At 40.2% G+C, this 14,887-nt stretch overlaps 1 protein-coding gene across 1 annotated transcript in view; it reads left to right on the top strand.

Moving 5' to 3' along the window:
* slc16a1a (solute carrier family 16 member 1a) overlaps positions 1–13,459 on the top strand; it is a 31,370-nt gene extending 17,911 nt beyond the window's left edge. The window contains exons 3-5 of the mRNA XM_062038270.1: positions 11,643–11,786; positions 11,866–12,639; positions 12,698–13,459. Coding sequence (XP_061894254.1) covers positions 11,643–11,786; positions 11,866–12,639; positions 12,698–12,906 — 1,127 coding nt within the window. The 3' untranslated portion in view covers positions 12,907–13,459. The remainder of the gene's footprint in view (positions 1–11,642; positions 11,787–11,865; positions 12,640–12,697) is intronic.
* Positions 13,460–14,887: the final 1,428 nt, after the last annotated feature.

The raw sequence follows: 14,887 nt of genomic DNA, 5'->3' as shown, positions 1-14,887 counted from the left end.
ACACGATGTACTCACCAGTTATTTACTGTTGTTGTGTCAACACTGCTGTGAAGTAAACTGCTGCATTGTGTCCATGCACACATGATGTACTCACCAGTTATTTACTGTTGTTGTGTCAACACTGCTGTGAAGTAAAATACTGCCTTGTGTCTATGCACACATGATGTACTCACCAGTTATTTACTGTTGTTGTGTCAACACTGCTGTGAAGTAAACTGCTGCATTGTGTCCATGCACACACGATGTACTCACCAGTTATTTACTGTTGTTGTGTCAACACTGAAGTGAAGTGAAGTGAATTACATTTATATAGCGCTTTTTCTCAAGTGACTCAAAGCGCTTTACATAGTGAAACCCAATATCTAAGTTACATTCAAACCAGTGTGGGTGGCACTGGGAGCAGGTGGGTAAAGTGTCTTGCCCAAGGACACAACGGCAGTGACTAGGATGGCGGAAGCGGGGATCGAACCTGCAACCCTCAAGTTGCTGGCACGGCCGCTCTACCAACCGAGCTATACCGCATTTTACTTCACTGCTGTGAAGTAAAATGCTGCCTTGTGTCTATGCACACATGATGTACTCACCAGTTATTTACTGTTGTTGTGTCAACACTGCTGTGAAGTAAACTGCTGCATTGTGTCCATGCACACACGATGTACTCACCAGTTATTTACTGTTGTTGTGTCAACACTGCTGTGAAGTAAACTGCTGCATTGTGTCCATGCACACACGATGTACTCACCAGTTATTTACTGTTGTTGTGTCAACACTGCTGTGAAGTAAACTGCTGCATTGTGTCCATGCACACATGATGTACTCACCAGTTATTTACTGTTGTTGTGTTAACACTGCTGTGAAGTAAACTGCTGCATTGTGTCCATGCACACACGATGTACTCACCAGTTATTTACTGTTGTTGTGTCAACACTGCTGTGAAGTAAACTGCTGCATTGTGTCCATGCACACACGATGTACTCACCAGTTATTTACTGTTGTTGTGTCAACACTGCTGTGAAGTAAACTGCTGCATTGTGTCCATGCACACACGATGTACTCACCAGTTATTTACTGTTTTTGTGTCAACACTGCTATGAAGTAAACTGCTGCATTGTGTCCATGCACACACGATGTACTCACCAGTTATTTACTGTTGTTGTGTTAACACTGCTGTGAAGTAAACTACTGCATTGTGTCCATGCACACACGATGTACTCACCAGTTATTTACTGTTGTTGTGTTAACACTGCTGTGAAGTAAACTACTGCATTGTGTCCATTCACACATGATGTACTCACCAGTTATTTACTGTTGTTATGTCAACACTGCTATGAAGTAAACTGCTGCATTGTGTCCATGCACACACAATGTACTCACCAGTTATTTACTGTTGTTGTGTTAACACTGCTGTGAAGTAAACTACTGCATTGTGTCCATGCACACACGATGTACTCACCAGTTATTTACTGTTGTTGTGTTAACACTGCTGTGAAGTAAACTACTGCATTGTGTCCATGCACACACGATGTACTCACCAGTTGTTTACTGTAGTTGTGTCAACACTGGTGTGAAGTAAACTGCTGCATTGTGTCCATGCACACACGATGTACTCACCAGTTATTTACTGTTGTTATGTCAACACTGGTGTGAAGTAAACTGCTGCATTGTGTCCATGCACACACGATGTACTCACCAGTTATTTACTGTTGTTGTGTCAACACTGGTGTGAAGTAAACTGCTGCATTGTGTCCATGCACACACGATGTACTCACCAGTTATTTACTGTTGTTGTGTCAACACTGCTGTGAAGTAAACTGCTGCATTGTGTCCATGCACACACGATGTACTCACCAGTTATTTACTGTTGTTGTGTCAACACTGCTGTGAAGTAAACTGCTGCATTGTGTCCATGCACACACGATGTACTCACCAGTTATTTACTGTTTTTGTGTCAACACTGCTATGAAGTAAACTGCTGCATTGTGTCCATGCACACACGATGTACTCACCAGTTATTTACTGTTGTTGTGTTAACACTGCTGTGAAGTAAACTACTGCATTGTGTCCATGCACACACGATGTACTCACCAGTTATTTACTGTTGTTGTGTTAACACTGCTGTGAAGTAAACTACTGCATTGTGTCCATTCACACATGATGTACTCACCAGTTATTTACTGTTGTTATGTCAACACTGCTATGAAGTAAACTGCTGCATTGTGTCCATGCACACACAATGTACTCACCAGTTATTTACTGTTGTTGTGTTAACACTGCTGTGAAGTAAACTACTGCATTGTGTCCATGCACACACGATGTACTCACCAGTTATTTACTGTTGTTGTGTTAACACTGCTGTGAAGTAAACTACTGCATTGTGTCCATGCACACACGATGTACTCACCAGTTGTTTACTGTAGTTGTGTCAACACTGGTGTGAAGTAAACTGCTGCATTGTGTCCATGCACACACGATGTACTCACCAGTTATTTACTGTTGTTATGTCAACACTGGTGTGAAGTAAACTGCTGCATTGTGTCCATGCACACACGATGTACTCACCAGTTATTTACTGTTGTTGTGTCAACACTGGTGTGAAGTAAACTGCTGCATTGTGTCCATGCACACACGATGTACTCACCAGTTATTTACTGTTGTTGTGTCAACACTGGTGTGAAGGGACGGTGTGGCGAAGTTGGTAGAGTGGCTGTGCCAGCAATTGGACGGTTGCTGGTACTGGGGTTCAATTCCCACCTTCTACCATCCTAGTCATGCCCGTTGTGTCCTTGGGCAAGACACTTCACCCTTGCTCCTGATGGCTGCTGGTTAGTGCCTTGCATGGCAGCTCCCGCCATCAGTGTGTGAATGTGTGTGTGAATGGGTGAATGTGGAAATACTGTCAAAGCGCTTTGAGTACCTTGAAGGTAGAAAAGCGCTATACAAGTATAACCCATTTATCATTTATCATTTAAGTAAACAGCTGCATTGTGTCCATGCACACATGATGTACTCACCAGTTATTTACTGTTGTTTTGTCAACACTGGTGTGAAGTAAACTGCTGCATTGTGCCCATGCACACACAATGTACTCACCAGTTATTTACTGTTGTTGTGTCAACACTGGTGTGAAGTAAACTGCTGCATTGTGTCCATGCACACACGATGTACTCACCAGTTATTTACTGTTGTTGTGTCAACACTGGTGTGAAGTAAACTACTGCATTGTGTCCATGCACACACGATGTACTCACCAGTTAATTACTGTTGTTGTGTCAACACTGGTGTGAAGTAAACTGCTGCATTTTGTCCATGGACACATGATGTACTCACCAGTTATTTACTGTTGTTGTGTCAACACTGCTGTGAAGTAAACTGCTGCATTGTGTCCATGCACACATGATGTACTCACCAGTTATTTACTGTTGTGTCAACACTGCAGTGAAGTAAACTGCTGCATTGTGTCCATGCACACATGATGTACTCACCAGTTATTTACTGTTGTTGTGTCAACACTGCTGTGAAGTAAACTGCTGCATTGTGTCCATTCACACATGATGTACTCACCAGTTATTTACTGTTGTTGTGTCAACACTGCTGTGAAGTAAACTGCTGCATTGTGTCCATGCACACACGATTTACTCACCAGTTATTTACTGTTGTGTCAACACTACTGTGAAGTAAACTGCTGCATTGTGTCCATGCACACATGATGTACTCACCAGTTATTTACTGTTGTTGTGTCAACACTGGTGTGAAGTAAACTGCTGCATTGTGTCCATGCACACATGATGTACTCACCAGTTATTTACTGTTGTTGTGTCAACACTGCAGTGAAGTAAACTGCTGCATTGTGTCCATGCACACACAATGCACTCACCAGTTATTTACTGTTGTGTCAACACTGCTGTGAAGTAAACTGCTGCATTGTGTCCATGCACACATGATGTACTCACCAGTTATTTACTGTTGTTGTGTCAACACTGTAGTGAAGTAAACTGCTGCAGTGTGTCCATGCACACATAATGTACTCACCAGTTATTTACTGTTGTTGTGTCAACACTGTAGTGAAGTAAACTGCTGCATTGTGTCCATGCACACACGATGTACTCACCAGTTATTTACTGTTGTGTCAACACTGCTGTGAAGTAAACTGCTGCATTGTGTCCATGCACACACGATGTACTCACCAGTTATTTACTGTTGTGTCAACACTGCTGTGAAGTAAACTGCTGCAGTGTGTCCATGCACACATGATGTACTCACCAGTTATTTACTGTTGTTGTGTCAACACTGGTGTGAAGTAAACTGCTGCATTGTGTCCATGCACACACGATGTACTCACCAGTTATTTACTGTTGTGTCAACAGGAGCTTGTTCACTAATCCCTCATTACGTCAGCAAGCAGGATGTTTGCATCCAAAGCTTCTTATGTTATGAATGCAAATATTGTGTGTCAACACTCGGCTGACAGCAGGAGAATGTTTGACTGCACGTCCACATCACCACTTCATTAGCAAGCATTTTCATTTTCATCCATTACCTTCAGAATATGTTCATCCATTACCTTCATAATATGTTCATCCATTACCTTCATAATATTTTCATCCATTACCTTCATAATATTTTCATCCATTACCTTCATAATATTTTCATCCATTACCATCATAACATTTTCATCCATTACCTTCATAATATGTTCATCCATTACCTTCATATGTTCATCCATTACCTTCATAATATTTTCATCCATTACCTTCATAATATTTTCATCCTTTACCTTCATAATATGTTCATCCATTACCTTCATAATATGTTCATCCATTACCTTCATAATATGTTCATCCATTACCTTCATAATATTTTCATCGATTACCTTCATAATATTTTCACCCATTACCTTCATAATATTTTCATCCATTACCTTCATAATATTTTCATCCATTACCTTCATAATATTTTCATCCATTACCTTCATAATATTTTCACCCATTACCTTCATAATATTTTCATCCATTACCTTCATAATATTTTCATCCATTACCTTCATAATATTTTCACCCATTACCTTCATAATATTTTCATCCATTACCTTCATAATATTTTCATCCATTACCTTCATAATATTTTCATCCATTACCTTCATAATATTTTCATCCATTACCTTCATAATATTTTCACCCATTACCTTCATAACATTTTCATCCATTACCTTCATAATATTTTCATCCATTACCTTCATAATGTTTTCATCCATTACCTTCATAATATTTTCATCCATTACCTTCATAATGTTTTCATCCATTACCTTCACAATATTTTCATCCTTTACCTTCATAATATGTTCACCCATTACCTTCATAATATGTCCATCCATTACCTTCATAATATTTTCATCCATTACCTTCATAATATTTTCATCCATTACCTTCATAATATTTTCATCCATTACCTTCATAATATGTTCATCATTACCTTCATAATATTTTCATCCATTACCTTCATAATATTTTCATCCATTACCTTCATAATATGTTCATCCATTACCTTCATAATATTTTCATCCATTACCTTCATAATATTTTCATCCATTACCTTCATAATATGTTCATCATTACCTTCATAATATTTTCATCCATTACCTTCATAATATTTTCATCCATTACCTTCATATTATGTTCATCCATTACCTTCATAATATTTTCATCCATTACCTTCATAATATGTTCATCCATTACCTTCATAAAATGTTCATCCATTACCTTCATAATATGTTCATCCGTTACCTTCATAATATTTTCATCCATTACCTTCATAATATGTTCATCCATTACCTTCATAATATTTTCATCCATTACCTTCATAATATGTTCATCCGTTACCTTCATAATATTTTCATCCATTACCTTCATAATATTTTCATCCATTACATTCATAATATTTTCATCCATTACCTTCATAACATTTTCATCCATTACCTTCATAATATTTTCATCCATTACCTTCACAATATTTTCATCCATTACCTTCATAATATTTTCATCCATTACCTTCATAATATTTTCATCCATTACCTTCATAATATTTTCATCCATTTCCTTCATAATATGTTCATCCATTACCTTTGTAATATTTTCATCCATTACCTTCATAATATGTTCATCCATTACCTTCATAATATTTTCATCCATTACCTTCATAATATTTTCATCCATTACCTTCATAACATTTTCATCCATTACCTTCATAATATTTTCATCCATTACCTTCATAATGTTTTCATCCATTACCTTCATAATATTTTCATCCATTACCTTCATAATATTTTCATCGATTACCTTCATAAAATGTTCATCCATTACCTTCATAATATGTTCATCCGTTACCTTCGTAATGTTTTCATCCATTACCTTCATAATATTTTCATCCATTACCTTCATAATATTTTCATCCGTTACCTTCATAACATTTTCATCCATTACTTTCATAATATGTTCATCCATTACCTTCACAATATTTTCATCCATTACCTTCATAATATGTTCATCCATTACCTTCATAATATTTTCATCCATTACCTTCATAATATTTTCATCGATTACCTTCATAAAATGTTCATCCATTACCTTCATAATATGTTCACCCGTTACCTTCATAATGTTTTCATCGATTACCTTCATAATATTTTCATCCGTTACCTTCATAATATTTTCATCGATTACCTTCATAAAATGTTCATCCATTACCTTCATAATATTTTCATCGATTACCTTCATAAAATGTTCATCCATTACCTTCATAATATTTTCATCCATTACCTTCATAATATGTTCATCCATTACCTTCATAATATGTTCATCCATTACCTTCATAATATGTTCATCCATTACCTTCATAATATTTTCATCCATTACCTTCATAATATGTTCATCCATTACCTTCATAATATGTTCATCCATTACATTCATAATATTTTCATCCATTACCTTCATAATATTTTCATCCATTACCTTCATAATATTTTCATCCATTACCTTTATAAAATGTTCATCCATTACCTTCATAATATTTTCATCCATTACCTTCATAATATTTTCATCCATTACCTTCATAATATTTCCATCCATTACCTTCATAATATTTTCATCCATCCATCCATCCATCCATTTCTACCGCATCCATTACCTTCATAATATGTTCATCCATTACCTTCATAATATTTTCATCCATTACCTTCATAATATGTTCATCCATTACCTTCATAATATGTTCATCCTTTACTTTCATAATATTTTCATCCATTACCTTCATAATATTTTCATCCATTACCTTCATAATATGTTCATCCATTACCTTCATAATATTTTCATCCATTACCTTCATAATATTTTCATCCATCCATCCATCCATCCATTTCTACCGCATCCATTACCTTCATAATATGTTCATCCATTACCTTCATAATATTTTCATCCATTACCTTCATAATATGTTCATCCATTACCTTCATAATATGTTCATCCTTTACTTTCATAATATTTTCATCCATTACCTTCATAATATTTTCATCCATTACCTTCATAATATGTTCATCCATTACCTTCATAATATTTTCATCCATTACCTTCATAATATGTTCATCCATTACCTTCATAATATGTTCATCCATTACCTTCATAATATTTTCATCCTTTACTTTCATAATATTTTCATCCATTACCTTCATAATATGTTCATCCATTACTTTCATAATATTTTCATCCATTACCTTCATAATATTTTCATCCATTACCTTCATAAAATGTTCATCCATTACCTTCATAAAATGTTCATCCATTACCTTCATAATATTTTCATCCGTTACTTTCATAATGTTTTCATCCATTACCTTCATAATATTTTCATCCATTACCTTCATAAAATGTTCATCCATTACCTTCATAATATTTTCATCCATTACCTTCATAATATTCCACACCATTCTTTTGATCCCCAGCAGCTGTCCCTGCAGGAAGGAAGTCATTGCTAGTGTGGAGACTTGATGCAGCATGACAATCTAACAAGTCTTTGTCTGCCACTCTGCTGCCAAATGAGTTAGGACAACCTCCAAACAACAAGTTCTACTTCCACATGGTGGGCAGTGCAGGGGTCTTCCTGGTGGACCCTCACACACACTCGCTGGTGTCAACTATGTCTGTTTGCGTTGTTGTTTACACCTTGCAGAGTCTCACACTCCCTGAAATACTCTTTAGTCATACCAGTGGTGTTTCCCACCTAGGCCTTAGTGATGTCCTACTTAGGGACTAAGTAGGTCCCACTTCAATAAATACACCTTGCAAAGTCTCACACTCCCAGACGTGTGGAGTCAAAGCAGTGGTGTTTCCCACCTAGGCCTTAGTGATGTCCTACTTAGTGACTAAGTAGGTCACACTTCAATAAATACACCTTGCAAAGTCTCACACTCCCAGACGTGTGGAGTCAAAGCAGTGGTGTTTCCCACCTAGGCCTTAGTGATGTCCTACTTAGTGACTAAGTAGGTCCCACTTCAATAAATACACCTTGCAAAGTCTCACACTCCCAGACGTGTGGAGTCAAACCAGTGGTGTGTCCCACCTAGGCCTTAGTGATGTCCTACTTAGTGACTAAGTAGGTCCCACTTCAATAAATACACCTTGCAAAGTCTCACACTCCCAGACGTGTGGAGTCAAACCAGTGGTGTGTCCCACCTAGGCCTTAGTGATGTCCTACTTAGTGACTAAGTAGGTCCCACTTCAATAAATACACCTTGCAAAGTCTCACACTCCCAGACGTGTGGAGTCAAAGCAGTGGTGTTTCCCACCTAGGCCTTAGTGATGTCCTACTTAGTGACTAAGTAGGTCCCACTTCAATAAATACACCTTGCAAAGTCTCACACTCCCAGACGTGTGGAGTCAAACCAGTGGTGTGTCCCACCTAGGCCTTAGTGATGTCCTACTTAGTGACTAAGTAGGTCCCACTTCAAAAAATACACCTTGCAAAGTCTCACACTCCCAGACGTGTGGAGTCAAAGCAGTGGTGTTTCCCACCTAGGCCTTAGTGATGTCCTACTTAGTGACTAAGTAGGTCCCACTTCAATAAATACACCTTGCAAAGTCTCACACTCCCAGACGTGTGGAGTCAAACCAGTGGTGTGTCCCACCTAGGCCTTAGTGATGTCCTACTTAGTGACTAAGTAGGTCCCACTTCAATAAATACACCTTGCAAAGTCTCACACTCCCAGACGTGTGGAGTCAAACCAGTGGTGTGTCCCACCTAGGCCTTAGTGATGTCCTACTTAGTGACTAAGTAGGTCCCACTTCAATAAATACACCTTGCAAAGTCTCACACTCCCAGACGTGTGGAGTCAAAGCAGTGGTGTTTCCCACCTAGGCCTTAGTGATGTCCTACTTAGTGACTAAGTAGGTCCCACTTCAATAAATACACCTTGCAAAGTCTCACACTCCCAGACGTGTGGAGTCAAACCAGTGGTGTGTCCCACCTAGGCCTTAGTGATGTCCTACTTAGTGACTAAGTAGGTCCCACTTCAAAAAATACACCTTGCAAAGTCTCACACTCCCAGACGTGTGGAGTCAAAGCAGTGGTGTTTCCCACCTAGGCCTTAGTGATGTCCTACTTAGTGACTAAGTAGGTCCCACTTCAATAAATACACCTTGCAAAGTCTCACACTCCCAGACGTGTGGAGTCAAAGCAGTGGTGTGTCCCACCTAGGCCTTAGTGATGTCCTACTTAGTCCCACTTTAATAAATACCACTCAAAAGGCCATCATTTATGTCGCCACATGACAAATACTATACAGAAACACAGGTGTGCACTACTGGGCATTGAATCACCTCAATGTGTCACTACTGTACCAAATGGGCTATTTTTGGTGCATTTAAAAATAGATAAACCCGCATCGGACGTGGTAGTAAAATAATTGTAAAAAACATATTGAATGTGAAAAATATATTTGAAGTCAGAATTTGATGGCGTATAAGCCAGTGGTACCGCTCGTAGTTGCTTGATTCGAGTGGAAGTGGCAGGCAAACCATTTCACCGCCAGGACAGCTTAACTCGTTTCCGGGGTTGGCCGACGTCGTCTCACAAGATCTAGTTTCTCTTTAAATATCCTTCTTGAAATTGCCCTTGCAAATATATATCTGCCACCTAATCAAAATGTCGCTCTGCTTTTTTGTTGGCTAAAAAAGTGAATACCGCTGATTTCTCCGCTGGCCGGGTATAGCTCCGGTGCCACTTTCTGCTTTCGTAAATCACAACTTGTGATTGGATACTTGGTAGTGACAAGTGAGTATCCAATCACAGTCATGTTCAACGTTAGGCTACCTAGATGGGCTACTGTCAACAACTCGTGATCTGATGGCAACTGTCTGTTAACTGAAGGTCTTTGTTTGTTTACACTGCACTGGTTCAGAAGGACTCCGGCAGAATTCATCCAGCGCTGGCAACAAGCTAGATGAATTCTGATTGCATAAAAGTTCTAACTTAAAAACAGCAACACTGGAGCCTAATATGACATGAAGAGAATGTGATGAATACTTTTATATATTTATGAAAAGTAAATAAAAAACTAACTAAAAATAAAAACTTGTATTAGTTTATGATCATGATTTATGTTAGACCAGCAGAGAAGGCCTTGCTGGCACACCACTGAGTCATACCAATATTGGCATGACACACAAACACACCCGCACACGCACACACACACACACACACACACACACACACACCATCATCATCGGCGGTCACTCGAAGCGAGTATGACGATCCTCCTGGTAGGGGGGTATCCTTTTATGGAGGATGCCTTTGCGTGACTTTGTTTAACGTGGGGAGACTGGTGCACAGACAGTCACCACACGATCCTTGACAGATCCGGGTCAGGGTCCAGTGGCATGGAGTCCAAGACGACTGGGGACCCTTTTCTGCTGCAGCCTTCATCCGCCATCCCAGCCGTTGTGACGCTCCATAGGGTTAGCAGTCATCCTCCGCCTGTTCCACCGTTGAGGTCTTGGGTTGTTATTTCCCCATAACTGGGCCCACATGGATGTGGGGGTGCCTTCTTCCGCCATCGCAGCCGTTGCGGTAGTTCTTACATCTACCGTTTTCCGCCTGCTCCGCCGTTGAGGTCTTCACCGTATCCCTGGCTAGGGGGCAGTCAGGTACTAGGCCTTTGCCAAGGGCCACCTGGGGTAACAGTCGTAAAGGGGTTAAACTCCTAGTGCCCCAAGACCCCATAGAGGAGCCTCCACTGCCGGATGCACTTTAACGTCATGCCCAGGACACAACACACACACACACGACACACACACACACACACACAAACACCCACACACACACACACACACACACACACATGTACAGTCCATTTAAGGAGGTCCCACAAACAAATGACTTCTGTGAGGCCAATAAAAGATGATATATTAAAAGTGTATAAAGAAGTGGACTACACTGCAGTGGAGCACTGACACAAATAAAAGATGATTTATTAAAAGTGTATAAAGAAGTGGACTACAGCACTGATACAGATGATTGCAGGAGTGGTTTTGCAAGAGTTGTTCTGCTGTCGCCCTCTTGTGGACAAACACACACCTGCACTGTTTGTGAACTCTCAGGTCCCATCAGCAGCATCCTGGTCAACAAGTACGGGAGTCGGCGTGTGATGATGCTGGGAGGATGTCTGTCCGGTCTGGGTCTGGTTGCCGCCTCCTTCTGCAACTCCGTGCAAGCCTTGTACTTGTGCATCGGTGTGGTGGGAGGTACTGGTGTTGTTGTTGGTCATGCACACTGCTGCCACCTGCTGTTGGAAAAGTGCTGATCCTCTGTAAATGTTTTCAGGACTGGGATTGTCCTTCAACCTCAACCCCGCCCTCACCATGATCGGGAAATACTTCTACAACCGGCGACCCATCGCCAACGGCATCGCCATGGCCGGCAGTCCGGTCTTCCTCTCCACGCTGGCCCCTCTCAACACATGGTTCTACGACCGCTTCGGCTGGAGAGGAAGCTTCCTCATCCTGGGCGGCCTGCTTCTCAACTGCTGCGTGGCCGGGTCCCTCATGAGGCCCATCGGACCCAAGGCCAAGCCCGCCGAGAAGACCACGGGGAGGTCGGGCTGCTCGCAGATCCTGAACAGCTTCATTGACATGTCCTTGTTCAAGCACCGCGGCTTCCTGCTCTACATCTCGGGCAATATTATTATGTTCTTTGGTCTTTTTGCACCGCTGGTGTTCCTCAGTAACTTTGCAAAGAGCAAGGAGATCCCAAAAGAGAAAGCAGCTTTTCTGCTGTCAGTTCTGGCCTTCGTTGATATGGTGGCCCGGCCCTCCATGGGCATTGTAGCCAACACCAAGTGGGTCCGGCCCAGGATTCAGTATTTCTTTGCCGCCTCTGTGCTGTACAACGGCGTGTGCCACGTCCTGGCCCCCATGTCCGTGGACTACAAAGGCTTTGTCATCTACTCCATCTTCTTCGGCTTTGCTTTCGGCTGGCTCAGCTCCGTGTTGTTCGAGACCTTGATGGACCTGGTGGGAGCCCAACGCTTCTCCAGCGCCGTGGGCCTGGTGACCATCATCGAATGTGGACCCGTGCTGCTCGGCCCGCCTCTGCTAGGTAACTCACTGTTCTTTCTTTGATCTGCACGACAAACACCAACCTTTGACTTCGGCAGGCAAGTTCAAGGACGTCTACCACGACTACAAGTACACCTACCAGGGCTGCGGGATCCTCCTCATCGTCTCCAGCTTCTTCCTCTTCATGGGGATGGGCCTCAACTATCGTCTGCTGAGGAAGGAGAAACAAGAGGAGGAGCGGCTGGCCAGAGCAGGACATCCCAAGTCATCCAGGGTGGTGGAGGCCAGAAGCACCGACACCGTCTGAGCGTTTGCTCCTGACTCCCACCTTCTAGAACCTTTATACTCTCCCTCACACGCACTTAAACATGTATATTCTACTACTTCTTTGGTTTGCAATCACTTTAACACACTAGATAAATTGATGTTGTTATATTCAATATATTGTTTACACTCCCAAACATACACAGAGTGTGTGTACTTGTGTGTGTATTTCTGTAAAGACTACAATATAAACATGACTAATTATTTCCTCTTGTTTGTCTGCATCAGCGTCCATTAAACTGCTGACTCAGCCATTTCTGACAGGTTGATAATTGCAACATTTATGTATTGTTGTTCATAGAAAACATATTGACAAGTTCTAAAGAATATTAAAGTTGTTCCTTGCCCTTATGTGGGCTCTGTACCGAGGATGTCGTTGTGGCTTGTGCAGCCCTTTGAGACACTTGTGATTTAGGGCTATATAAATAAACATTGATTGATTGATTGATTGATTTTGCCAGGTTTGAAATGTATTTCTGAAACAATACAGAAATGAGAACTATTGGTGCTCCAGTGGAACTTGAACACTTTCTTGTGCCCCACACAAATAAAGATCATTCATCAAATGTGGTGTGGTGCAATGATTCTCAAACTTTAAAGCAACTCTCTTCATTGAGGGCCACATTGCAGTTATGCGGCCCTCAGAGGTGAATTGCCTCTTGTTTCTTATATGTGTAATGATGGACCACTCATAACTCAAGTTGACAAAGAGATATTTATGATAGTAGTGTCACAATCTGATATGATATCACATATCGGTCTGATAGTTTAAAAAAACAACGATCAAATGAAAATCGGCCTGCATGAGAAATGTCTAATAAAGTAGTCCTGCAGCCCATTTACAGTACATGAGTCCAACTTCATGAGTTACTGTGGCCACTCTACTTCAACTTAAAGACAGCATAAGTCTGGTTGATAATAAATAGGTTCCAGCCTGATGATCATATATATGCTGTGCAGAGAGAAGTGTGGGATTTGACTTTACTAAATGTTGGACTCTATTTCATGTTTGGGGCGGCCGGAGCAGAGCAGGAGGCGACAGACAAAAGAAGAAACAAAGAGGACAGAAGGGAAATGGTGGGGGGAAATTATTATTTACCAAATGTTTTTCACCAAATGTGGCCAAAAGGTTTGATGTAGTTCTTCTCTTCATGCATGCAGCGGCCAACTTTGACCACTAGATGGCGTCAGAGTACATAAACTGATTTGATGTTAAATAAATGTTTTAAAATAACTAATAACAATAGACTTTATACTTTAGACTTTAGACTTCCTTTTTATTTTCATTCAAATTTGAACTTTACAGTACAGATAAGAACGACATTTTTTTGCATTAGCTCATGGTAGTGCAGGATAAAAAAGCAATAAGGTGCATATATAAATAAATAAATACGCCAATATAATAATAAGATAATACTTCATTAATAACTAATATATATTAACTATTACATACATAAAACACATTATTTCCAAAATGTATATGCCTTTGTAAATAATTAACGTAGTTCTTCAAAAATAAAAAATAATAATAATGTTACAATAAACTAAAAAAAAATGAGATGTTTGTGTTGTCACTGTAAATACAGTAAAGTCAGTGCACAATTTGTCACTCAAATAGATTTTGACTGTAAGTCTCTCAGAATCCACACAATGATGACCAATCAACAAAGACAAAGTATTCAACATTTCAGTCCAATAACTGCGAGATGTGAATCAGAATCATTTAAATACACACAAATATTACTATATTAGTAAGAATTATTCTGAAATATTGGCAATAATTGTATCTTTTTCTTATTTTACTGTAATTTGATCTTCTATAGCCCCATGATGTGACAGTGATGTCACCATTTGGAATGTTCTAGATCAGTGGTTCGTAACCTGGGTTCGATCGAACCCTAGGGGTTCGGTGAGTCGGCCTCAGGGGTTCGGCCGAGGTGAAAACACACCCGACTCATCGTGTA

This window comes from Entelurus aequoreus, linkage group LG26, assembly GCF_033978785.1.
Source record: "Entelurus aequoreus isolate RoL-2023_Sb linkage group LG26, RoL_Eaeq_v1.1, whole genome shotgun sequence".
Taxonomy (NCBI): Eukaryota; Metazoa; Chordata; class Actinopteri; order Syngnathiformes; family Syngnathidae; genus Entelurus; species Entelurus aequoreus.
This window is presented reverse-complemented; position numbering and strand designations above follow the sequence as displayed.